The sequence below is a fragment of the Lissotriton helveticus genome, chromosome 6, assembly GCF_964261635.1.
Source record: "Lissotriton helveticus chromosome 6, aLisHel1.1, whole genome shotgun sequence".
NCBI lineage: Eukaryota > Metazoa > Chordata > Amphibia > Caudata > Salamandridae > Lissotriton > Lissotriton helveticus.
Genome location: NC_136067.1, coordinates 1,103,035,039 through 1,103,062,511, shown reverse-complemented (window position 1 = coordinate 1,103,062,511; position 27,473 = coordinate 1,103,035,039). Strand labels below are relative to the sequence as shown.

Here is a 27,473-nt window from a genome sequence, read left to right as displayed (position 1 = left end):
CTCTGGATCCAACTCCAACTTCAATCTTTTGTTTACAACCTTAAAACAGATCCAGAGCGAAGCCAGAGCTGAGAGCCGTAGGGCAAGACAAGTCAATAAAAAGATACAGGGAACATTAAGAAAAGTAAATAAACTATATGCTGAAGTAGCAGGACGAGTTACAGAAGTGGAGGAAAGAACAGGCAAACTAGAAGATGAGGTGGTGAAATTACAGGAAACCAGAATGGAACAAGAAAAGATTTCTTCAGATGTGTTGTGGAAGCTCGAAGATTTCGAAAATAGACAGAGACGCAACAACATAAGATTACTTGGGGTGGAGGAAGGGAAGGAAGGTCAGGATGTGTGGGCATTTGTGGTTGATCTACTTAAGGGTGCGTTTCCGGAAATGGATAAATGGGATTGGGAAAATGAAATCCAGCGGGCCCATAGGTTCCCACTGACTCAGAAAAAGGGGAGCACGTTTAGCAAAACACGGGCAATCTTGGTCTTTGTGGGCAATTATTTGTTAAGAGAGGAAATAATGAGCAAGGCAAAACCACAGGCCAAGCGATCATATAAAGACATAACCTTCTTTGCCCGACCTGATTTTTGCCACGCCACCGTTGAAAGGAGGTGGCGTATGCGTCAGCTAATCACTCCATTTCAAAATGCAGGTTGTGAGGTGTATTTAATGTTCCCATCACGGCTAAAAGTTGGTCTTAAAGGCCAATTTAGAATTTTTTATTCAGAGATCATGGCCCAAGAGTATCTCAACTCCCTCAGAGAGAATAGAGGGGAGAACAGTCAAGTAGTCGCAGTGAGGCAACCACCCCGTAAGAAGTAGCTATGAGCTAGGAGTAGAGTAGATATGTTAAGAAATGCAGTTATAGGATGATATAGGGTGTCATAGGGAAGGTGAAAAAAGAATAACACTTAGTATGATCTTGGATTGGATTTATGATTGCACTGCAATGACAAGGGTATGGATGGGGTTGGCGTATCAGGAAGGGAGAGGGGGAGGGAGGGGGCAAGCCCAGAGGCCCTGGCTGTCAGATAAAGGTCAGGATTGACCTATTTGCCAGCATGGGGGGAGGGCCTCCAGGGGTGGGTTGTCCGGGGAGGGGGCAGGGGGGGGGGGTACAGAGCACTACACAATAAAAGAGCATAAGGAAGGAACAGACAAACTACTGTTGAGATTAGGTAGAGCAGGCAGAGACATATGGATAAAAGATAAGATTGAGCAACATGATATTGGCTCAAATTTATTGCAGAAGGGCCTTCTAGAACTTACAGTTAGGAAATTTATTACAAAACAGGTATGGGCACTAGGATAGTAACATGGAATGTTTGTGGCCTCAATGATCGCCAAAAAAGTCAAAGGATTTCTATTGTATTAAAGCAGATGAACGTAGATTTTATTTTCTTACAAGAAACGCATATTATGGCCTCACAGGAATATTTGTTGGATTAGCTGGGATTTTACGTATTGGTATGCTCAAAGCAAGGTGCTAAAAATAGAGGGGTCGCTATACTAGCAAGAAACAAAAATGTGATTACCAGGAAAAAAATGGAAGATCAGTGGGGAAGGTGGGCACTTGTTGAATGTTACCTGGAAGGGGAATGGACTACTCTTGGGGTGGTATACGGTTCTACAGAAGATGATCCTGAGGTTCTTGACTTTTTAGATATGGAACTTGCTGCTTGGGCTCCCCGAGTGATCATTGCTGGGGATTTAAACATTAATCGGACAGATAGGTTAGGGGTGGGCTCTTTTGGAAAATACAAAGGCAGGAAAAAAAGGGTATACCAAGCACTGCTTAGTATGGCAACGAATAATGGGCTTGCAGATGTGTGGGGGAAAATTAGACCAAAGGATAAGGGGTTTACATACTACTCAGCCCCACACCAAAAATGCGTAAGGCTGGATTACTTTTATATTTCAACTGCATTACTCTCTAAATCTAGCATTGATAGACTCCCACGCATATTTAGTGACCTTAATCCTCTTATTCTAACATTAGCACTGTCTACTGCGAGAAGAAAAGAAAGGACCCTGGACTTTTGAAAGAGCGTTACTACAAGACGATAAATATATTCTTCATATGGAAAAATGGATTAAAAGTTTTTTTGAAATAAACAGGGGTAGTGCGGCAGTAGGGATGGTCTGGGATGCCTTTAAGGCAGCGGCTCGTGGCGAGACATTAAGTTTTAGCACCTTCAAACGTAAACAAGAGCAACTTAGAAATAGAGAACTGATCAATGCGATCCTTGAAGCTGAGGAAGAGCTACATCAATGCGTACTATCAGGGGCTGCATTGGATCAGGTGCTAAATAAGCTTCTAAAAGCGAAAATGGAGGCAGAAGAAGATATTGCAACTAAGGCAGCAAAGAACTTTACTATAAAAAGAGAGAAATGTTACGAATTTAGCGAGAGGATTGGGCGCACTTTGGCCATTCGCACTAGGCAAAAAGCGGCTTCAGGTGTAGTAAAGGAAATTAGGGACACAACAGGTATCCTACGCATAGATTCTGAAGAAATACGGGAAGTATTCAGGAAATTTTACGAGACATTATACGACGATAGTCAGGACAGAGACCTGGGGGAAATAGAGGAGTATTTAAATGATATTCCACTTGAAAGATTGACAGAAGAAGAGGCAGAACAGTTGGAAGACCCGCTAGACTTGGAAGACATTAAAAAAGCCATGACATATCTTCCCTCAGGAAAAGCTGCTGGCCCAGATCAACTACCAATTGAATTCTATAGGGTGTTCTGGGATACACTGGCTGAGGATATGGTCACAACTATGAAATCGGCACAGACGGGCGTATCCATACCAGGGACCTGGGGGGGAGCGGAAACTGTAATAATACTTAAAAAGGGGAAACCTGCTACCGAGCCGGGGTCTTATAAGTCGATTACTTTAATGAATTTGGATACGAAAATGTATTCCAAGGCGCTGGCTATAAGTTTCGCCAGAATAATAGGAAACCTTGTGTCTGATAACCAACACGGATTTATCCCGGTAAGGGGCACCACCAACCACACACGCAAAGTAATCACTTTGTTTGATGCAGCAGAAGTCGCAGGGGACCCGATGGCGGTTATGTTACTAGATGCCGAGAAGGCCTTTGATCGGGTCTCCTGGGACTATCTGTGGCAGGTTTTAATCAGAGCAGGATTTAGAGTAGGATTCATAAAAGCAATCCAATCACTGTATACTGCCCCAGCGGCTTCTATACTGGTTCATTCAGGATCCACGCGCGCATTTCGGGTAAGGCGAGGAACGAGGCAGGGATGCCCGTGTTCCCCGCTCTTATTTGCAATGTATATGGATCCTTTGATACGCAAAATGGAGAGGAGTGATAGAATGATCCCACTGGACACACGCATGGGTCAATGCACGATACTTGCATACGCCGATGATGTGGCAGTGATTACACCGAACCCCACGGAGGCGATAAGGGAGGTAGAGATAGAGGCCGATAGATTTGGTAAAATCTCAGGATATGCGTTAAATAACACCAAGACACAGATAATTAAAAATCAGCAGACAGACTGTTCTGATAATCGGGTGGCTCAGTCAGGAGTATACTTGGGAGTGACAATCACTGCTGACCTGAATATACTAGTGGAAAAAAACATCACACCCATAATAGCTAATGTAAGGAAGGAGTTGGATAGGCTCGATAACCTACACTTAACAATTGTTGGACGTACCAATATTGTAAAAATTATGATATTGCCCAAATTTTTATATATGTTTAGAGCCATTCCACTCCTATTTGAAGCTAAGTGGTTTAAAAGCTGCGAGCACATAATTAATAGGTTTCTATGGGGGAAGGGTAAAACTAGAGAGCCCTTCGTTATATGTCACTCCCTCGTGAAAGGGGAGGGTGGTCACTTCCAGATCTTAAACTCTATTATTGGGCAGCGGCCTTTCAGTATATGGCGGGCCTTTTAGGGGGGGTGGAAGTAGAAGGGCAGGACAAATTAGGTACATTAGCTATATATGCCCTGGTTATCGGGGCAGAAGCAGAAAATCTCCTTTTGAAGTTCACTGATGCGAGCTATTTTAAAAGAACCAGATTTAAGACACTCCAGGCTGCATACACGGTATGGAAAGCGTTTGCAAAAAAGTTTGGTCTGGGGAAATATAATGCTTATACAAGAATGAATAATAATCCTACCTTTCCATATGAGGTATTCAGCGGTCCAGCTTTTGATGAATGGGGGAGAAAGGGAATAGTTATGATTGGCAATGTGGTTGGTCCACAAGGACTACTGCAATTCTCAGAACTGCAGGCTTTATATGTTTTAGATATGAGACACTTCTTTAAGTATTTGCAAGTCAGAAGTTTTCTTATTACAAAAAGGGGGGGGCCAGCTGGATTTGGCAAAAATTCAATAATGGAAATTATTCAAAGGGGTGTTGACTGTACGATTAAAAGATTGTATTCTGAACTGACAAAATCAAAACAAGATGATATGGGAAAATGGGCAGAGGAGTGGGCAAATAGCCTGGAAATTGGGGCAGACATTTTTTATCAGTCATTGGAGCTGGGACAGCAAACTCTCTGCTCAGCTTCACTCCAGGCACAACATTATAAAACCCTGTACCATCTATATTACACACCTGCAAAAATAGCCCAATGGGGAGGGGTATCGGGCACTATATGTTTTAGATGCGGGAGTTCAGAGGCAGATCTAGTGCATATATTTGCTGAATGTCCCCACCTGCAAATAACAAAAAAAGATATTGAAACTTTTCTAAGTATACTACTAGGAAAGGAGGTAGTTTTAACCCCAACAATAATACTTCTAGGAGTTAATAACGAAGATATGCAATTGTATGGTAATAGATTTATCTTCTTGGCCATGGCAGTCCTGAGATTATGTATAGCCACGGCATGGTTGGACCCTTTGCCACCAACATACTCCCAGTGGCTAGGTAAACTGCTCTCAATATACAATTTAGAAACTGCAATATATGCAAGAAAGGGGAAAAAGGGAAAAAACCTGGGAATACAAATTTGGGAACCTATCACATTATGGAAGGAGGGAAATTCTTAGTTAAATTAGACGCCATTAAACTAGCTGACCGATATGGCTTTCTTCGGCTTTTTTTTTTTTAAGTTTTCTCTTTTTTCCTTTTCTTTTTTTTTGTTTTTGACTGTTATATATATAAAAAATGATTAAGTAAGAATGTAATGAAGGTAATTGCATTGTATCAGCCTGTACAAATTGAGATTGTATATGTCTTTCCTGTTTATAAATTAAGTGCTCTGTACATGTATATATGGGGGAAAAATGTTTAATAAAAATATATTTTTTAAAAATACAACATTTTTCAATTCACAACAATAGGAGCTTTTCCTTCTCCATACATATTATATAAATAACAATTTATGTACTTACTACTTATTAAAATATGAATGAATCAAAACAATGCGCGTTTGTAAATATGTTATGTACAAAATAAAACCAGTGTTTTCAATACTGACCATACAGAGTAAGCCTAATATTGTGGTTCACCTCGCTGAACAGGCATCATAGCACACAGATATTCATTTAGAATTCCAGTAATCAAAGACAACAAACTACTAGCTACATTTTGTGAGAACTGCATTGAGCCTTCATGTAACAATGATATTAGACAGGCAGAGCAAGCAAAGTAACCAATAGAAAATGTTTCACCAGGACTGTGATTTGGCTCCTTTTCCAGGCCCATGCTTGTCCTTAGAAGGTATGAGTAAGCAGCTTTACAGCTGTGCGTGCACCCGATAAGCATTTCTTGTGAGTTAATTTACCGCCTCAGGTAAGGAAATATGCGAGGTTTGGGACCCTGGTCACTCTGCGTGGAGTCCAAATGGCCTCCAGAATATTGGTGCAACCTTGAGTGGTGCTTTACGGCACTTGCCCTGAGAGGGGTCTGGGACTTCGCTTACCCCTACTACTGCATTGTGAGAGCGGCAGCCATTGGATGTGTCACAGTGAAAGTTCAAGAGATTCTTTTGGTGCACAGCACCAGTGGGGGACACCCCATCTCTGCTCACGCAGTGTGGCACCGGAAGGCACTGGATGTACCTAATCAGCAAAAGGACACAGATGTCTTTCTGGCAAAATGAACAGTGCCGTATTCCCGGATGTACCAAAGTGTGTGTGAAGCTGGGTGGCCCTCCATTTAATTCCAGTGTGACGCGGGAGACATCATGAGCAAAGAATTCTTGTGGAAATGGAATATTACCTACACAGACCATCCTCCTAAAGGTACTGAAAAAAGAAGGTAGAAGTTTTATTTCGCTTGAGGAATTCAGAAGTTAATTATCTGTCTGAGAATATAGGATGGAAATCCTAGGGTGTCCCATTTTACTGAAGGAGAAGCGTTGATAATGGATTAATTTTGTAGACTGCTGTTCTAGAGACCCAAGTTCATGGGCCAGAATAGACGGTCATGACTTTGGAGGCCATGGCTCCGACCAACGAAGATAAGATGCAGCATCATGAAGTGTTCAAAGAAAGTGCAATAATGACCAAGATATTCTATAAAAATAATATGCAAATCCTGAAAAACAAAGTCGTAAGAGTCAGAATACTGGTGCTTGGTATTCCCCTACTGTCTACAGATAGACGTGTTCCAAGATAATCCTGCAAAAGCAAAGAAAAATTGGATGGTGACACACAAGATGGCTTTTATAGAGAGTTCCTGGTGCCTTCAATATTGTAGTGGGAATGAGAGACTCAACCCAGAGGGAGTCGGTGAATCGAGCAGCAGCAAAACAGAGTAAATTGACTGAACTACGAAAGACTGTAAGGTACTAATCTTCCTGGACCTGAGGAGAAAAAGCCAAATAAAGTGGTAGGATCTCCTGTCTATCAAAAAGGGACTAATGATTACCACTGTAAAATTTCAGCATGTCATTAAACAAGCACTGGAAATGCCAAAAACTCTGCACAGCACTATCACTTTTAAGTCACACCTGTTGAATTTGACTGCTAGCCATTGCCTACTTTCCTATCCTTCTCCTGTGCTGTACCGGTTTGTGATTTTGGTGCATGGAGATTGTAAACACAGGATTTCGGGACACTATTCTGCGATATCTAGGCTCAATTCATGACAGAGATCCCCTGGGAAACGATCTAATGAAATCTAAAAGACACACTTCGCAAGACAAGTAAATAGGCATCTACGACCAATAAGCGGTTTTGTGACTGGTTTGCTTTAACCAGTCATATTTTTGAGAATTTGCCGGTCGCCCTGTAGATATCTAAAATATCGAAACATTTCCTATGCATTTATGTTCTTATTTTATTTAAAATGCTGATGGAAATAAGGTGTAGCTGCTAAGTGCATCTCCTCTGAAGCAGGTGGTCTCATCTCTCTGTAGGTTTGGTCCTTAGTTTAGGAACCCTCCCAACACACCTGGCTTCACTGGAGCGAACTGGCGGTGACGAGTTTCCCTGCAGTTTCCAATTTATATGGGGTGGTGCTTCATCAGAGCAGCATTTGTCCACCTCCTGGGCAGGGGAATGTAGTTGAAGAACAGCCTGGATGCCATTGGCTCTGCAGCGCCCCTCCGAGGCTGACTGCTCACATTACAACCCAGGTGAGGGGCTGTAGAAGTGTTGTGTGCAGTGTTGACCCGGAGACATCAGAAGGTGGCAGTCTGGCAGGCCTTGAGACAGAGTCTAGATCTAAACGACAGTCCTTCAGCAAGCACAGGCGCTAATCCCAGCCTAGTGAACTTCCTGACTTGCAAATGGCGCTGGCGGGCATGCCTGTGGGAGATGGAGCTCACATTGGTCTGCCGAAAGACACAGAAGTCACTGGGCACTCAAAATATATTTTGAGCAGCTCTGATGGGAGCATAAATTAAGTTTGGAGTAATATTAATGAGAAGGGAAGGGATTGCTTGAATATTGAATATTTAATGAGTAGGACTGGACTCTATCCTGCTCATTTAGTAGTCAATGTCCCAATAACCCCATCTCTTGCCTTGGGAAGGGAGCTTTGCTGGCCTCCACAGCACCTATAGTGAGCAATACAGTTGTTTTCCTGCAGCTCATGGTGCCTCGCTGATCGGGTGCAACAGCATAATCCTTCTGTAAAGACTTTGCTTTATTATTAAAAGCATTATTATTTAACGCTTATTGGCTACAGCATGCGTCGGTCCTCACAGTGGGTGTCAGAGGAGCAGAAGCGTCGCATTCATTCCAGTTGAAAGGATATCAGTTAACAACTACTGGGCACCAATGGAAACTGTCATGGCGCAATGTAAACATTTGCAAATGTAGTGGGTTGATCCAAGATTTGAAGGACAGCTCAGCCATGCAATTTCTACCAGAAAAAAAACAGGGAAGGTAAATGTTAAAGGGGCTGACCTAAAGCTCTGTCTCTCGATATTTTTTTGTTTTTGTTTTCTTTGTAGAGACTTCATGACATGCGGTCAGGCAGACCTAATAGTGCAGCAGTCAAAACTACAGTCTATGTGTTATTCCTGTATAATTCACTGATAAAAAGGAAACTCTATCTACCATACCACAACGTGAAATGTTACATTGTCGATCCAGTAAATGGGATAGGTTAATAAATCAGTTCTTTGAGGTCATGAAGGCGTTTCATAAATTATGTCATTATTTTTTAATACAGATTTTGCATTTGAAAAAGTTAAAAAAAAATACATACATGACATCGGGGCTATTGGCAGTTGTGACCAAGACGTAGAGATCAAACACTGCATCCAGGTAATTTGTAAAATATGGTGTTCCTTCAGATGTTGAAAGATTTCTGAAAAATAAAAGACCAAAAGAAGAAATTAACTAAAGATTTCTTTAAAAGATTTGCATACATTTTTGCTATGGAAAATGTTTATGTGAGAACAACTGTGCAATCATCTTTTTTACTGAATGTGGAGCCGTTTTTTGAGTGAGGTGCCTCACTCCTAAACAACAAACGTGGTAAGGTGAGCAAGTTGCCTCCCCGAGTGGTAATATTTAACCAACCATTGTTGCATGTGCTGGGAGACATATTGATGCCCTTACGTTCCTTACCCGCAATAATTGGTCAAACATAATATCACACAGGGGCTGATTTTGAGCTTGGCTGGTGGAGGATACTCCATCAGAATGATGGAGGAAATTGTCCCTGCCAGCCCAAGGGTCTTCTGCGTGCCATATCTAGAGTGGTCCACCAACCCCACGGACAATTAAAAACATTGGCATATACAGCTGTGACAGTGGTTCCTCTCAATGTTGTAAAATGTTGACAGACCTTCAAACCTTGACAAGTTTTTTAATTTTCAAAAACAAAACTCCCAAAGCAGGAGTATGTTTTTGAAAAATGAAAAACTAATGATCCCATGGTGCAGGGTCATTATTGTATTTATTTAGTTTTCACTGTTTTACTGCTCCTCGCCACCAGTTTTCTGCTAAATCATTTATTGTTGAGTACTTGGCTTACATGCTGCCCTTGGTATTCCAAGACAAGATACAATTTTGAAAATGTGACGTTACAAAGGCTTTTGACTCCCTCAAAATGAATTTTATGTTCCTACTTTCAAAATGAATGGCTTGGGAGCTGAATTCTTGTCTTGGCTGAGGCTCTTGTATGCTCAGCCCACGCCTTTGGAGCTGGTCAACACCACTTTCAAACACAGTGAATGTATCTCAGGAGGAAAGGATGCCCCTGGTCCTCACTCATCTTTGCAACTGGAATAGAGCCACTAGTGTGCCATTATTCCCACAGTGGTACTGACTTATGTCCAGTCTGGTGCTCTTAACACTCTACGCTGAAAGCGTCCTGCTAGTCATTAGAGACCCCTCTGCCAATATATCAACCATGATCAAAGCATTCTTTAAAAATTTGGAAGACTCACTATCAACTGGGACAAAGCAATGCTATTCCCTCAAATGTCCAGCACATATGAATGCAAGACATAATATTCACTGATTTGGCAACCAGACTTAGTGAAGTATCTTGGCATAAAAATGGGTAAGATCTACAATAGAGAGATGGGTGCAGTCAGGGACCACCAAAGTCCATACAGGGACTACCCACTCCAGGTCTGAGTCGTTGGTACGCATTTGGCAAGTAAACCATGAAAAATTCAGATGCCGACACATGTTGAGTGACACGTTTTCAGACCCCCAATATATTTTCTAGACAAATTTCCTACACTGATAGCAAGGTCCCAGCTAGACGTGTTTCTATAGTTCAGACGCAGACTCGCCTTCAATTCTGCATTCAATTTCTTATTTCCCTTCCTCTTTCTTCCAACTTCCCTCCCTTTCTGCTCCTTACCCGTCCCCGTCTCGAATTGCATTTTTGTACAATGGTGATAACGAAACGGTGATGTAATGCACCAATTTTAAGATGCAATCTGTAATATGTTTTGTATGTTACAAAATCAATGAATAAAAAAACACGCACACATTAAGACTGCATTCAATACATTTCCGCAAGAGTCCTTTGCAATCCCAGTTTTAGACTATAGCTGCACTTCTGAGCATGCATACCACATAGAATCGAAACTATATAAAATGTCACAAATGAGTAAGCTGCTATGTCCACTGGGGGTCAGGGGAAGCTGGGAGAGGGACCTAGGCACACAGGAGACTGATGATCGGTGAAATTGTTGCTGTTGGCAAACCAGGGAGATAACAGTGAATGGCAGATACAGGGCAGGATTACACATTCTTTAACATCTATCTCAGCCCTAAAACAACTGGTGGGTAGGGGTGTGTGACCAGATGAAATTTGCAGACTATGTAGGGACTTTCTGTACCTGGCCTTGTACTGTCCAGGTACAGAGTCATATTAGAGAGTCATACTCAGAAATGTATTTGATATGACTATACTCGCACTAACATCCTCTTTGCTGGTGACAGTACTGAGCTTCCCTCACAAAATACTTAAAAAGATTAGAAAATGTATTACAATAGCCTTACTTCTAGTCAAAAGATAAGTCACAATGCAAAGGGGGCAGGGTCCCAACCACCTAGATCTAGACAAAGCCTGATTGCTTTAGATTACAGACAGAGTCGGTAGTTAAACAAGCATTTGCAATGCAATGGGACTCACATTTACGAGAGTTTGAGCTATTGGCATTGTAAATTAAATGACTTTTTTTATGTGTTTTTTTTTAAACAGATAAATAAAAGGCATTGTCATTTACAGTGCCAATAACTTGAGCTCTTGCAAATGCACAACATAGCTCTTAGACAAAAAAGTGCTCAGAGGCTGTAATTAAAGCCTAAAGAGCAACAACACGTGTAACAGGGAATGTCCTCAAGGGAGGTTACAAAATGGGAATACATGGTACTAAGGAGGGACTACTAAGCCTATTGACTAATGAAAAGCCACAGTTTACAATTGACAATGACACAAGCCAATGAAAAAACAGGAAGAGGAAGTATCTTTTTCCACTTGCAACTCACAAGAGTTTTCAACTTGGGCATTACCATTCGTAATGGCAATTACAAGTCACAATGTACACAATGGCATTTCGGATTTGCAAGTGAGAACAAGGTGGTCCAGTCACGTGCCTGGCAACAGCATCACGCTTCAACCTTGAGTTCTCTGTCACAGCGATTTTGAGGTTTGCTCTGCTCCGTGACGGCCTTTCCCCTTGTATCGAATATTGTTAAAAACTTCATCATCTGTACCTTTAGTTGGATGTGCTTGGGGTTAAGTACTGTGATGAGAGCTTGTCTGCAGGTTTGCATCATGGCTTACTTGAAAACACCACAAAGCATCTCTGTTCGTTCAGGCAGCATGATGGGGCAAGTACAGAGGACATGGATCATAGTCTCCTTCTCCGAGCCACACAATCTGCAGTCTACTGCATCATCGGTTTCTAGCCAAGTAGGCATTGAGTCCTGTGTTGGTTGAACACCTAACCAGAGGTGCATAAACTTTAGCTTTTACGCATACCCCATGTCAAAATAGGGTTGGGGTTGAAGAGGCCTGTAGGTATTAATAAGGAGAGGGAGTTGGTCTTTATGTTAAGTTTTTTTTTTAATAATTTGGTAATACCTGGGTATTCCACAATTGGAAGATTGTAAAAACTGTTGTGCTTCTGCTAATGTTTGGATAAATATGGACTGCTAATTCTGTTTATTTATTTCCAGACGTATAGTGCTAGAGAGTTTTCTTCTCCATTTTAAATTTATGAGACATCTTGAGGAAAGAGCTTTTAAATGACCAAGACAGTTTTATCAGCCCAAACTCAAAGCACAATTGGCCTGTGAGATGCGATTTGGAAGCTTCTAAACTGGCAGGTGGGCTTTCTTCAGTGTTAGATTTAACAGCCTGGACACCTTTCCCAGTATGATTTCACAGCCATACATGACTGTTGGTAGACATTTTGCCTTTGCGGAGGTCCTAAAATGGTGCCCTGCACTGACCTTGAGAGGGTGGTAAAGCCTGGCGTCAGAGAGGCGGCTTTGCATTTAATTTCTCTCTATGTGGTTGGTGTCCCTGGCATTGTATAATCCCCCAATCTATTTGTATTGTGTGTCACAAGTGAGTCGCGTTCCATTAATGTACTAAAAGCCAGGTGTGCTTAGCTTCTTGCTGAACTTCACTACTTTAGTTTCATTGAATGGATTTCTAATTTGTTCTGCAGTGGGAATGCAGAGAGGGCATGTAAGAGTTGTTGCAGCTCTACAGGGGCCATGTTCATTAAGAGCAGGTCGTTGGCATACAATACATAAGTGAGGCAAATTCATAAATGAGGACATGGCCTGCAAGTTTTATCGTGTGGGCGTTTGGTATGTCTAAATCTCTGGACAGGCTTGAGAGAAAGATGTTGAACAGCAGGGGTGAGAGGACGCAACCCTAATTCAAGCAGAATGTAGTGTAGATTTTCCAGGAGAGCTTGGTGCCATCACCGATCTTCACACAAATCCATGTTTTGGAACACAATAAGTGGATGACTTTCATTAGTTTTGATGGAATCCCAGCACTTGTAGATTTCTGCCACAGCAAATCTTGAAAGACCCTGTCAAATAAAGTCTTAAAGTCTATAAAACTGGCATATACAGTGGTTGTGCTGAAGGCCTTTACCATGCATAGTGCCAGGGTGGCTTCCAAGGAATGAGTTCCAGGCGGGTTGCCCATTCTAACAGATCTTGTAATATCAAACTGGCACCGTGCTTCGAATCTATATCAAGCAGAGCAATCAGACAATAGTTGGCTGGATTGCTCCTATCACCTCCTTTATAGATTGAATGGATTATGGAGCCACACCGGGAGTCTGTGACAGCCTGCTGTAGGTTAACTGCGCTGTACAGGATGTTGAGTTTTTCATCCCAGAATTCAATGCTAGATCTAAAAAGAGCTGATGGTAGGCCATTTAGGCCCAGGCGTCCATTTGCTCTACTCTTCTTTATCATGGTTTCTATAAGGCATACTTTTTGATCTACTAACCCCTGGTGGCTACAGGATTCAAGATTGATTTTCCCTTCGTTTGGGTTTTGTTGGACATGTGTGTTCTATTGGTTTTCTTTAATTAACATAATAAATAAAATATCTGGTGTTAAAAAAAATGATGTACAGTGGATTAGGCACTGTACGATCAGTAGCTCAAATGCCCTAGTCTTGTATTCAATGTTTGCACAGACATCTATTCAACTGCTCTTGTAGAAATTACAAATTGTACAAAATTTCATAGACATTATTGTGTATTAAGAAATTCTTCAGGTAAAGACACCATATTGGTGACTTACTTTTAGCCTAAAACCCAGGTCATTCTACTGAAGATGTAGAATGTCAGATAGCCCATATATATATATATATATATATACATCGCCCAAATCAGATCCTCACCTGCTTCCAAATAGCTTCAAGGCCATAAGTGAAAACATCAGAACACTGAAGATAAACAACAGGAACACATAAAGGATCTCTGGCAGTGTGTTACGGATGCTTCGGAATGCTCGCCGTATCTGCCAAAACAGAAGTATAGAAATCATAATTTGACCGCTTAAATAACACAACTTCTTTCTGTCAATATCACGGTAATAGCACAGAGATTGTTGAATCTCAGTAGTTAATGAGCACCACTAAGGCAAAGATGCTCCCATGTGCTGAACTCGTTGAATTTTTTTTAACAAGCATGGAGAAAGACAACATCACTGCCCCTGTGATTAATTCTTTTGTTGCGGCCTATTGTTGCCCTGGAAGATACAGACAAAGGAGTTTTGTCTCAAGGGACAAGACATCCAGGTGTGCCACAAAAGATCACTCCATGACAGGACAGGATACCTACCTACATGCGTTTCTTGCTCTGCATAAAATAGCTAACACACAACTGCAGATTATTCCGATCAATGTCATTAAGGGTATGAACATAGGTATTTTGCAGAAAATTGATAAAATTCAACAACAATTTATTCTCATTGTCAGAATATGGCTACTGTTTAGTTGCATAATATATCCATGACTTGCCACCTGTATACTGTTGTTATGTTACAAATATATCACTGTTATGACAAATACACAATTCAGTAAATTCTTGTGTTTTGCAAATATTTCCAACCCTACGTAAATATACATACAATAATGTGTGAGCAATATGCCTATTATTCTGTTCCACATAGGGGCCATTTTTGTTGGAATAGACCCATCTTTTTACGCAGAATAAACCCAAGTATTTATGCATTTTGGAGTTTTGTAGAACATGCATATGTCGCCATACAGTCTCTTTCCAGCTCTGAGGTCAAGAAGGTATCACAGCAATATCTTCTGTAGATGGAACCTCACAAAGAGTCATACACTCTGCCTCCTACAGTAACTGTTTCCATCCCCCTGGGATGGTGTAGGACGGTTCTTGGGTGCATTTGCCAAGTGGATGGACATGTACAATTCTAGGGAGGTCGTAAAGACTTATTTAAGTTAGACGTGTTCAACTTCTACAGTATGATTTCCAGGCTCTTCAGAGATCTGAGATAAGCTTTAAGACCACTCCAGAAAGAGTCTCCTTCGTAAATTTCTACTTTTATTTCCAATTTACTTCTCTGAAATGTGGGTTGGCAGCTCGACTTTGCAGTACTTGATATTAGAGTCTGTCAGAATATAGTCAGGGCAAGCTTTGGAAAGTATCTGGAACCACAAACCTCACAGGCTATGAACATAAATGAGACAGCCTTGAACTTCATTCTTTGCTCCACTGGGAGCCAGTGGAGTGCCTTTGCTGTAGGAGTATCATCAGTCATGCTTTTTAGGTTTAGAAATAGTTGGGTGCGTATAATTGCATTAGTTGTATTTTCCATAGATTCTTTTTGATCCATCTGTATAGGTTAAGCTACAGTTGTCTAAGTGGGGGCAGGACTAGTGCCCTTGTACGTTCCCCCCCAGTGATTAGTTTGCAGGAAATCAAGAGCCTAACAATAGATCATCATGATTTGCAGAAGAGTGTGCTGACCGTTGTGTTGATTTGAGAGGAAAAGTTAAGGTCACATTTAGAGGTGCACATATTTTAAAGATAGTTCTAGACCTATCAGAAGCTGGGAGTGGGTTTGGGGTAGGCTCTGCCTGCCTTGATCCCATCTTCTGCTGCTATAATTGGCTTTACAATGTGCTAGGGAGCTGCTTGGTAAGTGCCCCTAGGCAGCCTCACTTAGACAGGGCATGCGAACACAGTATTGACTGCGTGCATGAGAGGGGTACAACATTGAATCGCACCCATCATATATATGCCGTACAAACATCCATCCGTCTGCAGACTGCTATATGCTGTCTCTGCCATCTGTAAATATACCGCAGTCCTCAAGTTCCTCTTTCCGTTATCGTGAGCCATCGGGTTAGCTTGTGCACTGGCAAGTGTGGATGAAAACATGATCTGACAATCTATCAGATCGGGTTTTCATGCATGAGTGGCTGCGAATGAGCTTCATATCGGTGTTGGTGGAACTGGGGCCTCCTGTCCCAGCACACCAGCCACCACTGATAGTGAAATGTGTCCAGTATTAGGTCAGGCCTCCAGACTCAGTGGTTATACTGTAATGCATTATTTCAAAGTGAATTTCCGGTGCACTGTGCCTGTGCATTCATGTAGGGTGGGTACGGCCATGTCCCACCAATTATTGTAGCACACAGATTGGGTTAGATATGCTGGCACTGTATAGTTCACATTGTTACATCACAATTGACTAACATATCCACTCAAATTAGTTTCATATTTCACTATACTAAATCAATCCTAACCTTTAAGAATTCCGGAGTAGCGTGCTACAAGCTGAAAAAGCCCCTCAACCCCTCATCAGGGGTAGTAAGCGCTATATAAATGCAATTACGATCCAAGCCAATATAATACATACAATGAGAGAAAAGAGATTCAGAAAACCGTGAGTAGGTGCAGCGAATAGCTTGTTGGGTTATTTTAATCTTCATTGTGCAGTTCAAAGGTCTACATCCAACATGTGTTTCGCCCCCGGATCTGTCTTCTTGGTACGAAACTGCTGTGCAAGACACACATTGATTTAAAGCTCATGTGGTAGCTAAATAAAAGCAGTATAAAGCAGCTAGTGCAGGAAACATATGGTCTCTCTATAAGATCATCAGTGGTGTGGGTCTAATACTGTATATGTGTGTTGAAAACTAATGAACAAACATGGCTACAATCTTATTGGTGTTTAACTATATCATTTTTCCAGCTCAAGACCAAGAACACATGTGAAATATGATTGAAATCCTTAGTCTGAAGCTCCTAGATGCACAGTTACTCTTAGCACAACATTGGTATCACTGGACACATAAAGAATAAACACTCAGATGATCCAACAAAAAAGGGCACAAGAAGCATTTAGATAATGAAAAGGATTTCCAACACAGCCAACACAACACGCAACCTGTGGGCTGCCACAGGATTGTGCTTTACATTAAGGAAAAAAAATGGAAAGGCCACTGTCAAATCTCCGCCATACAAGAAGGAATTGAGCAAGCACCTTCAGATTAATGAGTGGGCCTCCAGAGCTAGCTTGCAACAGTCAACTTAGCGAGAAATTGTTATAGACCATGCTACCTGCTGCACAAAAAATCATTTCACAGACACCAATATCAATGGCTCATACATGTACGTTGCCTAAGAGGGAGGTGAGAACCAAGTGCACTGGGCAGAAGACTGTCTGTAGGCATTCTCTGCAAAGAGGTTTGTCAAAGGGCAGTCCCAGAGGGGACTGAAGGTGCACTGGTTTTCACTACAAGTGGCCTTTTAATTCATTCCAAGGGGCTAGGTACAAAGTTACCTTGCCCATCAGATTTAGGAGAACCTCGTAAAACTGCTTCTGATTGTAGTATGGTTTGGATTGACTTTAGCTATACCTTACCTAATGAGCAAAGAAATGCAGAATAACACTAATATACCTGAGCAAGTAGGTTCACCTAAGACAATAGATACACATACACATAAGAAAGCAGTTAATCTTAAACAACCTAGAGTAGATTTAGAAGCACCAGATGAGGGAGACTTACATTATAGAAGAGCTAGAAATAGAACTCATTTAAATGTATTTTCTAATTTGTTAGTACATTACGTAGAAGCTATGGAAATCAGTGATTGCTACGTGTGCATGAAGCTGCCCACATCAGTAGCTGAAGGGGTTACTTACCATCACCTACCACTGACCTATGGTATTTCATTTAGCATTTTAGCTAGTCTGTTTTATAGAACTTGAAAATTACAATATTATTATTTTAATTTTGATGTAGTCTTTTCTGAGGTTCCTTTACGTAGAAATTTAAATCTTATTTCTGGTACTAGAGAATCTACACACTTTATGGGAGATTATTTTCTAACAATAGGATCAATAGATATAACTAAGGCTCACAAAGAAAATCTAACATGCATATTACAAGAGAAACAAAAGATGTTTTTAGATTTAGTCGAGAAAATGAGACAGGATTTCCATAGCAAAGCCACTGATCATAAGTGAAAGATTTCTAAATGGGCTGAAAATAAATCGTTTACCTCTAATGGCAAGACTCAAGCTGCTATGTTGCTGGATTTTGAAAAGAAAGGGAAACTCTGTCTCCATAGAGAGAAAACAGATTATTAGAACAATATATCCATTGGTTCCAGTGAATGTGAACACATTTTCAAAGTTATTGGGGGTTGTGGTTTCAAAGATGGAAGTGAACCAGTTTATCCTGGAATTTATTACATTTGTGGGAACAAGGCCTATTTTAAATTGCCTGATCATTGATACGGGAGTTGCTATTTTGGAATAGTATTCCCAAAGGTATACCATGTAGAGAAAATCACTGGAAGCAATGAAGAAATTAATGGACTAACTCGTAGTAAAAGAGCATCATTTGCTGAAATTGAAGGTGACATATTTAGTGCAATAATACCTTCAGTGGGAGTGGTTCTGAAGACTCAAAGAAATTGCAAATTGTCAACAGTGGTAGATCGCTTATCGACTGACACTGCTAGTGGATTCTTGATGATCAATATCGAATTCGTTGCGGTAAGATCAATGGTTGTACAAAATTGACTTGCTCTTGACATATTATTGGCTAAAGAGGGCGGAGTCTGTAGAATGCTGAAGACGCTACAAAACAACAACAGAGGGTCCCCGACAGCAGATACTTGGAGAGGGGAGCAGGGAAAATACAAGTACAAGAACATCGACCTCTCGCTAAAATCTAATTAAGTTTAGGTAATATATCCTACATCAATTTAAATATTGACATTGTCCCACAAACAGAAATTATAAAGAAAGCATTGTCTTTTTTATTTATATAATTTTTTTGATAAATAAGAACATTATAACACAATCACATGACCATGAAACTAATATTTTGTGAATGTTCTATATACACATATTTATACTATATACATTAGCCCCCAAAAGGTAAGACTATCACACACATCAGCTCAATAAACCCAGTCATACAACTCATACGGACCGACAGTCTCACTAATCTTTCAACCCCAACACATGGAAAGATACACACTATAAAGACTTTAAACAAACATAAAATATATACATAAACAGTAAACAAAAAGAAGCGCCGACGCGCGTTTCGGAAAGGAACTCTTGGTCCTGGATTCCTTTGTCAGGGCGCATTAAGTAATAATTTCCATGTATAGTAATCTTTTTCTTGATTAGTAATAACCAGGGAGCACACTCTGTAGTCAGAGTGGTACTCTGAACAATAGTCCCAATAGACTCAGGTTAATGATGCATGAAAGAATACAGAATGCTGGCCATACTATATATCTGTATGGTGATCGAAACTGTAGTACGTATCTCAGGGTCGGGACTTCCAAGGTCCGCTCCTTACTAGATCAAAGCCCTGCGTAGGTCACACTCTAGTCATAAATTGCCGGTGAACCAATGCTGAAGGCGGAACATTGTTGCACTTACATTCCAGACGAAAGCGTAGAAATTAAAACGTACGCAAGAAATATTACTAATTTGAGAGAAGAACTGAAACCACTGGAGGTTGACAGTGCATGGAAGAGACGAATTAGTGATCTCTCCTCAATAAGTAGTTGGTTCACTAACGTAGGAAAGAGTTTTGTAGGTAAAATACTGATGCCAATGGTGGGAGTAGCCCTACTGATTTTGGGAATAATAATTTGTTGCAAATGTCGCAAGCATAAAAAGACATATGCAGTAAATAAGAAAGAAAAGAAACTTCAGTGAAATTGAGCTTGAAGAATTTTGTACAAGAAAATGAAAAACTTCCACATGAATAATGGGGAAAAGCCTAAAAGAGTGTTTGAAGAAATAGAAATGAGTAAATGTTGAAAAGTTGGTATCTGTTACTGTAATACGTGATGATATAAAATATCATCAAAGAGGGGATTGATGAAGCAAGGTTCTGCACGTAAAGCGACTTGATTGGACTCAGCCCTCTCAAAATAAAATGTAATACACTAATAAACATGTTTCGTCTTACTAACAATGCACCACACGACATTTTTAGTATCTAGGGGAAGCTTTCCTATGTGCTTCTTACTAACTGTAACTCGAGTAACCCAAAATGGCCGTCGCAACGCGGGAACTTTTCTGCGCATGCGTCTGTCACACTCACGTGACATGACGTACTTACTGCTTGGTGGGAAAGCTTTGCTTCTGCGCACTAGAACTAAAGATGGCTGCTCTATGTTATAACGTGCTAAAGCTTGCAATGTTGCTTTTACTAAGTTGTTCGTTCTGCATAAACCCTAATGCTGCAGTTAAAATGAAGTAATGGGAATAGAGTAGAGATAAGTGGTATACAGTGCATTCATTTATTCTTTGTTCTAAAGCTGTTTCTCTTTGACTTTGCTATTAGCTCATGTTCTGACCAATTGAGTGTAATAATGTTCCATCTTGGGTCCTGAAACTGGGCATGCGCCAAACTCACCCGAGTCTACAAGCCATGGCATTGAATCCATGCCAGCTCCTGACTTGCTAGAAGATGTTCCTGGGAAACCGACCTCCTGAACCTCCAAGAGGATGTAAAATTATACATTGCATTAATATTGGAACATTCATTATTGGGTGGAATAAAAGTGCATTGGAAAATAAAATATTGGGCGAGAACATGGATCTGAATATTGAAGAGCATGACCTCATAACTGGTATGGTGTGATGACCACTCCTCGTCTTTTAACCAATCAAATTGAGGGAATTCACACATTTGCAACATTGGGGGGTGGTACACTGCCCTGGAAAATGGTATATCTAAGGTAGGCTTAGCTAGTTAGATTGTCCGACTTGTCCGAATAGATGACCTGTCACTGACCCAACGCACTCAATAGGTGATCGAGAGCAGATGTGCCGGCGGAGCACTCTGTCAGAAGATTCGATAACCCAATCGGGGTTCGGGGAAGGAGTTAAATAACCCAATTGGGGTTTCTAATGGAGAAGATTCGCTAACTCAATCAGGGTCCGACTGTTAGCTGCAGAGAGGGGTGTGACGCTGGCGTTGCACTTTAGCTGTGGGTGCCGGTCCTGACCTGCGGTGGTCCTGTCCTGATCCAATTTGGTCTGTACTTATCCTGATTTCTGGTCTACACCTGTTCTATCCTGTTGGCACCTGCACATCGGGGGTCCTATCCTTTATCCCAGCCCGTGGCCAGGGTTGGTCTTCACACCATTCTAGGTAAATATAAAAGTTGTAAGGGTATGTCATTGTTCAGTGTCCCTCTTCTTACCCTTCCTATGTTTCAATGCTTAAAGAACATTTCATGATACTCTCACATCATCTTGCTTTGATACTATTCTTAATTGACCAAGCTCTGATTAATCTAGTATGGATAGTGACATTTAAAGAATTTTTTAGATAAAGCATTTAAATCTTTACCGAGTCTGTGGTTATTTTAATGAGTGCAAATGATCATATACGGCCTATTATTCTAACTCCCTTGATCCTTTAGGACTCTAGGTACCGGTGACAAGGATTGGTAAGTCAAATGGTATAGGTCCTAAAGTAAATACTACTGGTTTAAGCGTAGGTTTACCTGTTCAAAGTGTGTAAGTGTGTATGGGGCCAGGTGAGTATGGTAAAATCTCGAGCAGGTGAACCTGTGCTCTATCAGTGGTTCTGTAGGTGAAAAACAAGTACGAATTGGCTGGGTAAGTAAGTGCAATTCCCACACGGTAATCCCCTAAAACATGCAATTGTCTTTATTTGTTCAACTCCAAAATTACTGCGTCCTCTGTTAAAGGTAATTCTTTGGGGGGCAGTGGGTGGCAGCGATTTTTCTGGGCTACTGGCAATAGATGCCTCTGTGTTTATTGTTCCAATTCAGGTATCCCTATCTAGTTTCTGCCAAGTAGGGTACTCGAAGATAGGTGTAGGGTTACCAAGAGGTCTCTTAACACAGACTAAGATGCTGTGTGGCCAGTTGGTCTAAAGCAATAGAGGGTTTGCTACCAGTGGAAGAACCACAGTAACTGTTGGTACTACATACAATCTCACTGACTTGCCTACAGCCAGCTTATGCCACTGATAACAAGCTATATTTCCCCGGATGGTTCCTACTGACAGAACTAAAGGAATTTTGAAGGAATTGCCTGGGATCTCGCCAGCCTCAAACTACCTATACATATTTCAAGGGACATACTCCTTTTCCGAAGAACCTCCGACATGCTTCAACTAACAAAGACAGTATAGTCACTGAGGCACTTCATACCTTATGAAGGAATTTGAGAAAGAGCCTTATCAACTTTCCTGAGGTGGACTTTACTTTTACTACTGTAGAAAAGGTACCACAACCACCCCATTACAGAAGCCCTCAAGAGATGCTAATCTGTAGTTTCATCAGAAACCCAACAACTTTACAGATGCAGAATAGACACTTCTGCTTAAGAGAGATCAAATTGGAGATAAAACAACAACTGCACCATTTAAGGGAGTAACTATATTCTGTTGATTGCTTGCACAATAGCTATTTGTTCCCATTTCTTCCCACACCCTGCCTCCCACCCCACGCCAGACTTCCCTTGTGCTGCTCCCTGCTTTAGTATCAATACAATATTGATAATTACCATAAAGGAATAGCTACCAACTTAAAGGTTTTCTAAACAGAGGGCCAAAGTTGCAAGAATCAGAAAAAGGCAGCTACGGCCCCCATAACATACATTTCTTTTACTATCACACAGAAGATGTATTTCAACCTACATCAACAAAATAATAAGCAGAACCTGTCGGAATACAAGAAGAAAACGTATTTTAGGTTAAAAAACAAGAGGTGCACGACTCTCCAGCATGAAAATTGAAATATGTAGCGACAGATTCCAAATCATTTGTGTAGACTCAAAAAAGAAACAGCGTTTGGTGTAGAGAACCAAACAGAAGACCCATGCAGAAGGAGGACTATAATTTTACCGTCAAGTGAGCCACATGAAGATTGTTCCACTGTTAAGTATGTGGAGCTTTTTTACATCACTACTAACTGGTAAAAAGGATGTTACAAGTCACAAATTACGAGCTTTTCTTATTAGGGACATGCTCCGATGTCAGAACAAACCCGTGAATGCATATACTCATCTCATGTACATTCATTTTGTAATAACTCCATCCATTCAGAGTATGGTCATATTTAAGAATATTTGTTACGTTAAAAGAAAATATAAACAGCACTACAAAGAAGGTATTACAGCAAACTGCATGTATTATACTGTGGCGGTTGGAGATCAAGATGAAAGGGGTATATTATGGATGTCCATATAATTCGTTTTACTGCTTTTTTCATGACGTTAAGTGAAAGAAAACCTAAATAAAAAAAATATATATAAAACCTTCAGGAAAGGCCAGTCTTAAAATAAAATAGTATCTAAAAATATTTTCATTCAAGTTCTGCAAAAATATTTTGCCACCTGCTAGATCTAACAGCTCGATTTCCAACAGTACGAATAGAAAGAACATTTCCGGAATGTAACACTTGCTTCACATACACACTTCATCTAGATCTTGTTTGACATGGGCTACAACCACAGCCGACAACTCAAGTAACTAAAATACCAGGCCTTGAAAAATAAACAAGTTCTGCGCCTTTCAATGACGTTTTACGTGCTTGCATCGTTCATTCCTTCATTCATCCAACCTTGCTACCAAAACAAAAAATACCACAAATCGTTAACTCGCAGAGTACTTCAGCGAGGAGTAGATCATTTTGCATTTGTGATTTCTCCAGGGCCACCTTGTGTAGGCCGCACAGCTTGAAGCAGAATAAATGGCACCCAAGGACGAGGCAGGCACGAAGTTCAGGCCAAGAAGGTGAGGCTGAAAAAGAGAGGGGCAATTTTTCCAAATGTGGGTCGTGGGTGCTCTGCTGGGGTAAAGGGATTTCATAATAAGTGGTGCAGGAGCAAGAAGGGAGAGGAGGCGAATGAGCCTTTGGGCAGAGGTCTGTCAACGAGGAGGCTGGTGACAGAAATTAGTAACAGGAGAATAGCAGGTGTTAAAGATGCAGCCTCCTCCGCTCCTGATTGTAACTGTTTGTTTTTCAGAGCATGGGGGGTGAAGGGGAGGAGATGTTATGTTGCCTGGTGATCAGAGCTGCGGACTTTGAAACTGTGGAACCAGGCTCGAATCCAGACCTTGCCTCGCCATCCTGTGATCCTGGGCAAATTACTTAGTGCGTTATGACGAGTTCAAGCCGTGGTGGCGGTCCGACCACCGCCACAGTGCCCACAGTATTACGACAGCGGCGGTCGAACCACCATGAGACCACCAGGATCAAGGATCCCGCTGGGCTGGCGATCTTCAACCGGCTGTAATATGCTGGCACCGCTGAGCATATTACGAGTTGCATTTTCATCACCCATTTCATGGAGGTGATCCAGCCATTAAAAAAGTTGACAGAAAGGCAACAACAAGGCCCCCTGCTGGATTTGGGCAAGGGGGTGCAAGTAGTGCCCCCTTGTATTTGCACCCCCACTTTCTGCACGGTGTGGCATGTATGTATAATGTGCAGGAAGGTGGATTTAACTCCTGATCTGGCGGGCAGTTGCACTACAGGTTTAGCGGTTCTAAAGCGGATGGTGGAGGACCACCAAATTCATAATAAGGCCCTAAATCTCCCCTTTCCTAAAACACATGTAACGTAATCTGGTTCTCTTATAAAGCACTCTAATGCCCTCGGGCCAAGTTCGCTCAATATAAAATTGCAAAGAAAAGACTGCAGTCTAGAAATCACAATTTAAGGAAGGATCAGTGGCATGAGAAGATGTGAAGCAACAGAATATGTACGTCAGAAGTTATAACATTTGAAAGTGTAGAAATGGTCATGCGTGAACTGTATTAAACTACTGAAAAATTAAGTTGAACTATATTGCGGCCCTAAATACGAGAATGGATCTGGGCCACACATTTGGCACACACCAGCAGAAAATGGTTGTGTAGCGCCAAAGATGTGTGCCCTATATTTGGGAGCTGGTACTGCTCAACTGGCCAAGCTACAATCAGTTCAAAATGCAGCAGCGAGAGTACTTCTCAAATTGCCTAAACACGATCCTACTTCTCACGCAATCAGGCAACTACATTGGTTGCCAGTACGACGGCGGGTGGACTTCAAAGCATTATGCCTGGTTCACAAGGCACTGTCTGGAGAAGGGGCATACGATCTTCAATCCCTATTCTCCCGGTACCAGCCAACCCGACCCCTGAAGTCTGCCTCTCAGGGTCTGGTCAATATCGCCAAGATACAAAGACTACATTGGGGAGGCAAGGCTTTCTCCCACTTGGCTTCAAAACTGTGGAATTCAATGCCGCTACACATTAGACTGATCTCTAACCGGAGGATTTTCAGGAAGGAAATCAAAACATGGCTTTTCACTCAATGATTCACTGGTTAGCACTTGGTTCAGCTCCCTCTCTCAGCGCCAAGACGCCTCGGCAGTAGTGCGCTCTAGAAATATCATCAGTCAGTCAGTCAGTCAGTCAGTCAGTCAGTCAGTCAGATGTGGCTTGCTCCCCCTTACAGCGTAACCATACAGCCTCGCACTGTATTTTTGGGTGCGTTTTTTTGTTCCTTAGTAGCATTAGACCTCTGAAGTTGGGAACTTGCAAACAGAAAGGTGCCTGCGGCGTAGAATGTGTGCCAGTGGCATTAATGGAAGCAAATCAAATGAGTGTTCTTCATGTAGTTCAATAGGACAGGACAGCAGCAAACACAATGGCCACTGCACACCTCCACGAACAGCAGCTGCACTCACAAAAGGGCTACTGCAATTCTGCGATTTTCTTTCCACATAACTATATATTTGCCGCATTTGACACAAGCTCCATCATTTGCTGCATAATCGGTATATTAAAAAAAAAAATTCGAACTCAAACAGATCAAAAGTAACTAAAAACGTGGTGACACATGTTGCTGCTCAGTGAAATGCCCTAGCAAATGTTTAGTGGTCTCCTTTCCGTTGCTTGTTGTGCAGTTGAGTGCTAACCTGGTACTAATGGGATGAAACCTTTGCCCAAACTGTGTTAACCTGTGTAAAAATAAAAACCTAAGGAAGCAATATCATCATAAAATGTGCTGCATTACGCCGCATAATTTGGCCTTTGCAGCCACAAAATTTAGGGAATCCTGCCCCATAATTTGGTCGTCACCTGCCACATAATTCCAGTGTGCCTGATTATGAGTCTGTTGGTTAACAGAGAGGCTTTGAGGACTGAGAAGGTTTAAGGCTGTTGAAGATGTAGTAGGGTGAATGAGGCTTAACATTTTTTTAAGGGAAAGACACATAAAGTCCCTTTTCCCTTGGATGCACTACTGTTTCATTGGGCCCAGTGTCAGTCAACACCCACGGCACCATGAGTTTGATAGTGATACAGCAGATGTTTGGGGCAGCTCATGCTTAAGCCTTCATAACTTTTTTCCACAAAAGCTATCCAGGGCGAATACACATCCTAACCACCTCCACCCCTGACCCCACCACGATCTGTTGGGGATTCTTTAGATACCTTGGGTTTGTGACTTGCCCTGGAGGGAAACCATTGCTAAAATGTAACAAAATGTTTTTTTTCTTTTAGAAAAAGGGGTTGTGCAAGAAAGTGCATTTTTTTCTCCTAAAAGTAGCATCAACTAAAGTTTAGTTGAGCTAAGATCACGGTCTTGCCAGCTTTCAGGCAGAGTAGTTAAATATAATTTTTTTTCACCACCGTTTTTGCAGTTTTCTAAGTAGTTTTCTAAGTCGTCAGTATTTCCTATTTTTGCAGTTTTGATACTTGCAATGTTTTGGGGGAAAGAGGTATGAAACCCATGGAGAAAGCTGTACATTTTTGTAAAGCAGACAAAATTCTGAAATCAGAAAGAGGTCAATTGTGTGGATCCCTTATAGTTTTCTCAAAAAACGATTGATTAAAATCATAAGCTAATGGTAGTAAGAGGAAAAAAACTGAAATGGGTGGAACAGTTTTTTTCTCTAATGTTTTTCCCAAAGAGCAGAAATACAAAGGTAAGATACCGTTATGCACATCAGCCTTTTCTGGTTGAAGGGATAAATAGTGTTTGTTGATAGTCCAAAAACAAACAAAAACCAAAGCCAACAAACAAGCTACGGCTTATAATTATTTTTCATCGTCTTTCGACTATGCCTCAATTAATAAATTAAAAGATAATGAATGAAAAATAGGTATGAAGGAAAGTTATGAATTTTCAAAATGTGCCCAAGAATCGAAGTTTAGAAATAGTGGTTATTTATACACATCTGAATTTGGGATAATCTATAATATCATGTAATTCGAGGGCAGTTTGGAAACTGTGTTCTTTCTCCACACTGACTTTCATTTGGAAACAAAAATGGGCTGAAATTGAATAGATAATAACAAATGTTTTGCTTTTCTGTGTTTCTGCATTTCTCTCGATTAAAATGATGCCCCATTTGAGTGGGTGGGCTAATCACCCGCAACAGGAAAGGCCCCCAAAAGAAACTTGGAGGGATCAACATTTTTCCTTGGCTTTCCAATATTTCTGGCGATATGGATAGCTGTGGTATTTGGGCCCAGTGTCAACAAGCATCCAGGGAACCGTACATTTGGTGGAGCAGG

At 41.2% G+C, this 27,473-nt stretch overlaps 1 protein-coding gene across 1 annotated transcript in view; it reads right to left on the bottom strand.

Annotated features, from left to right (window-relative positions):
- The window catches only part of LOC144761652 (two pore calcium channel protein 1-like), a 603,295-nt gene that overhangs the window by 336,493 nt on the left and 239,329 nt on the right, over nucleotides 1-27,473 (bottom strand). The window contains exons 6-7 of the mRNA XM_078646942.1: nucleotides 13,809-13,927; nucleotides 8,667-8,768 (exon numbers count right to left, since the gene is read on the bottom strand). Of these exons, the coding sequence (XP_078503068.1) occupies nucleotides 8,667-8,768; nucleotides 13,809-13,927 (221 nt within the window). The remainder of the gene's footprint in view (nucleotides 1-8,666; nucleotides 8,769-13,808; nucleotides 13,928-27,473) is intronic.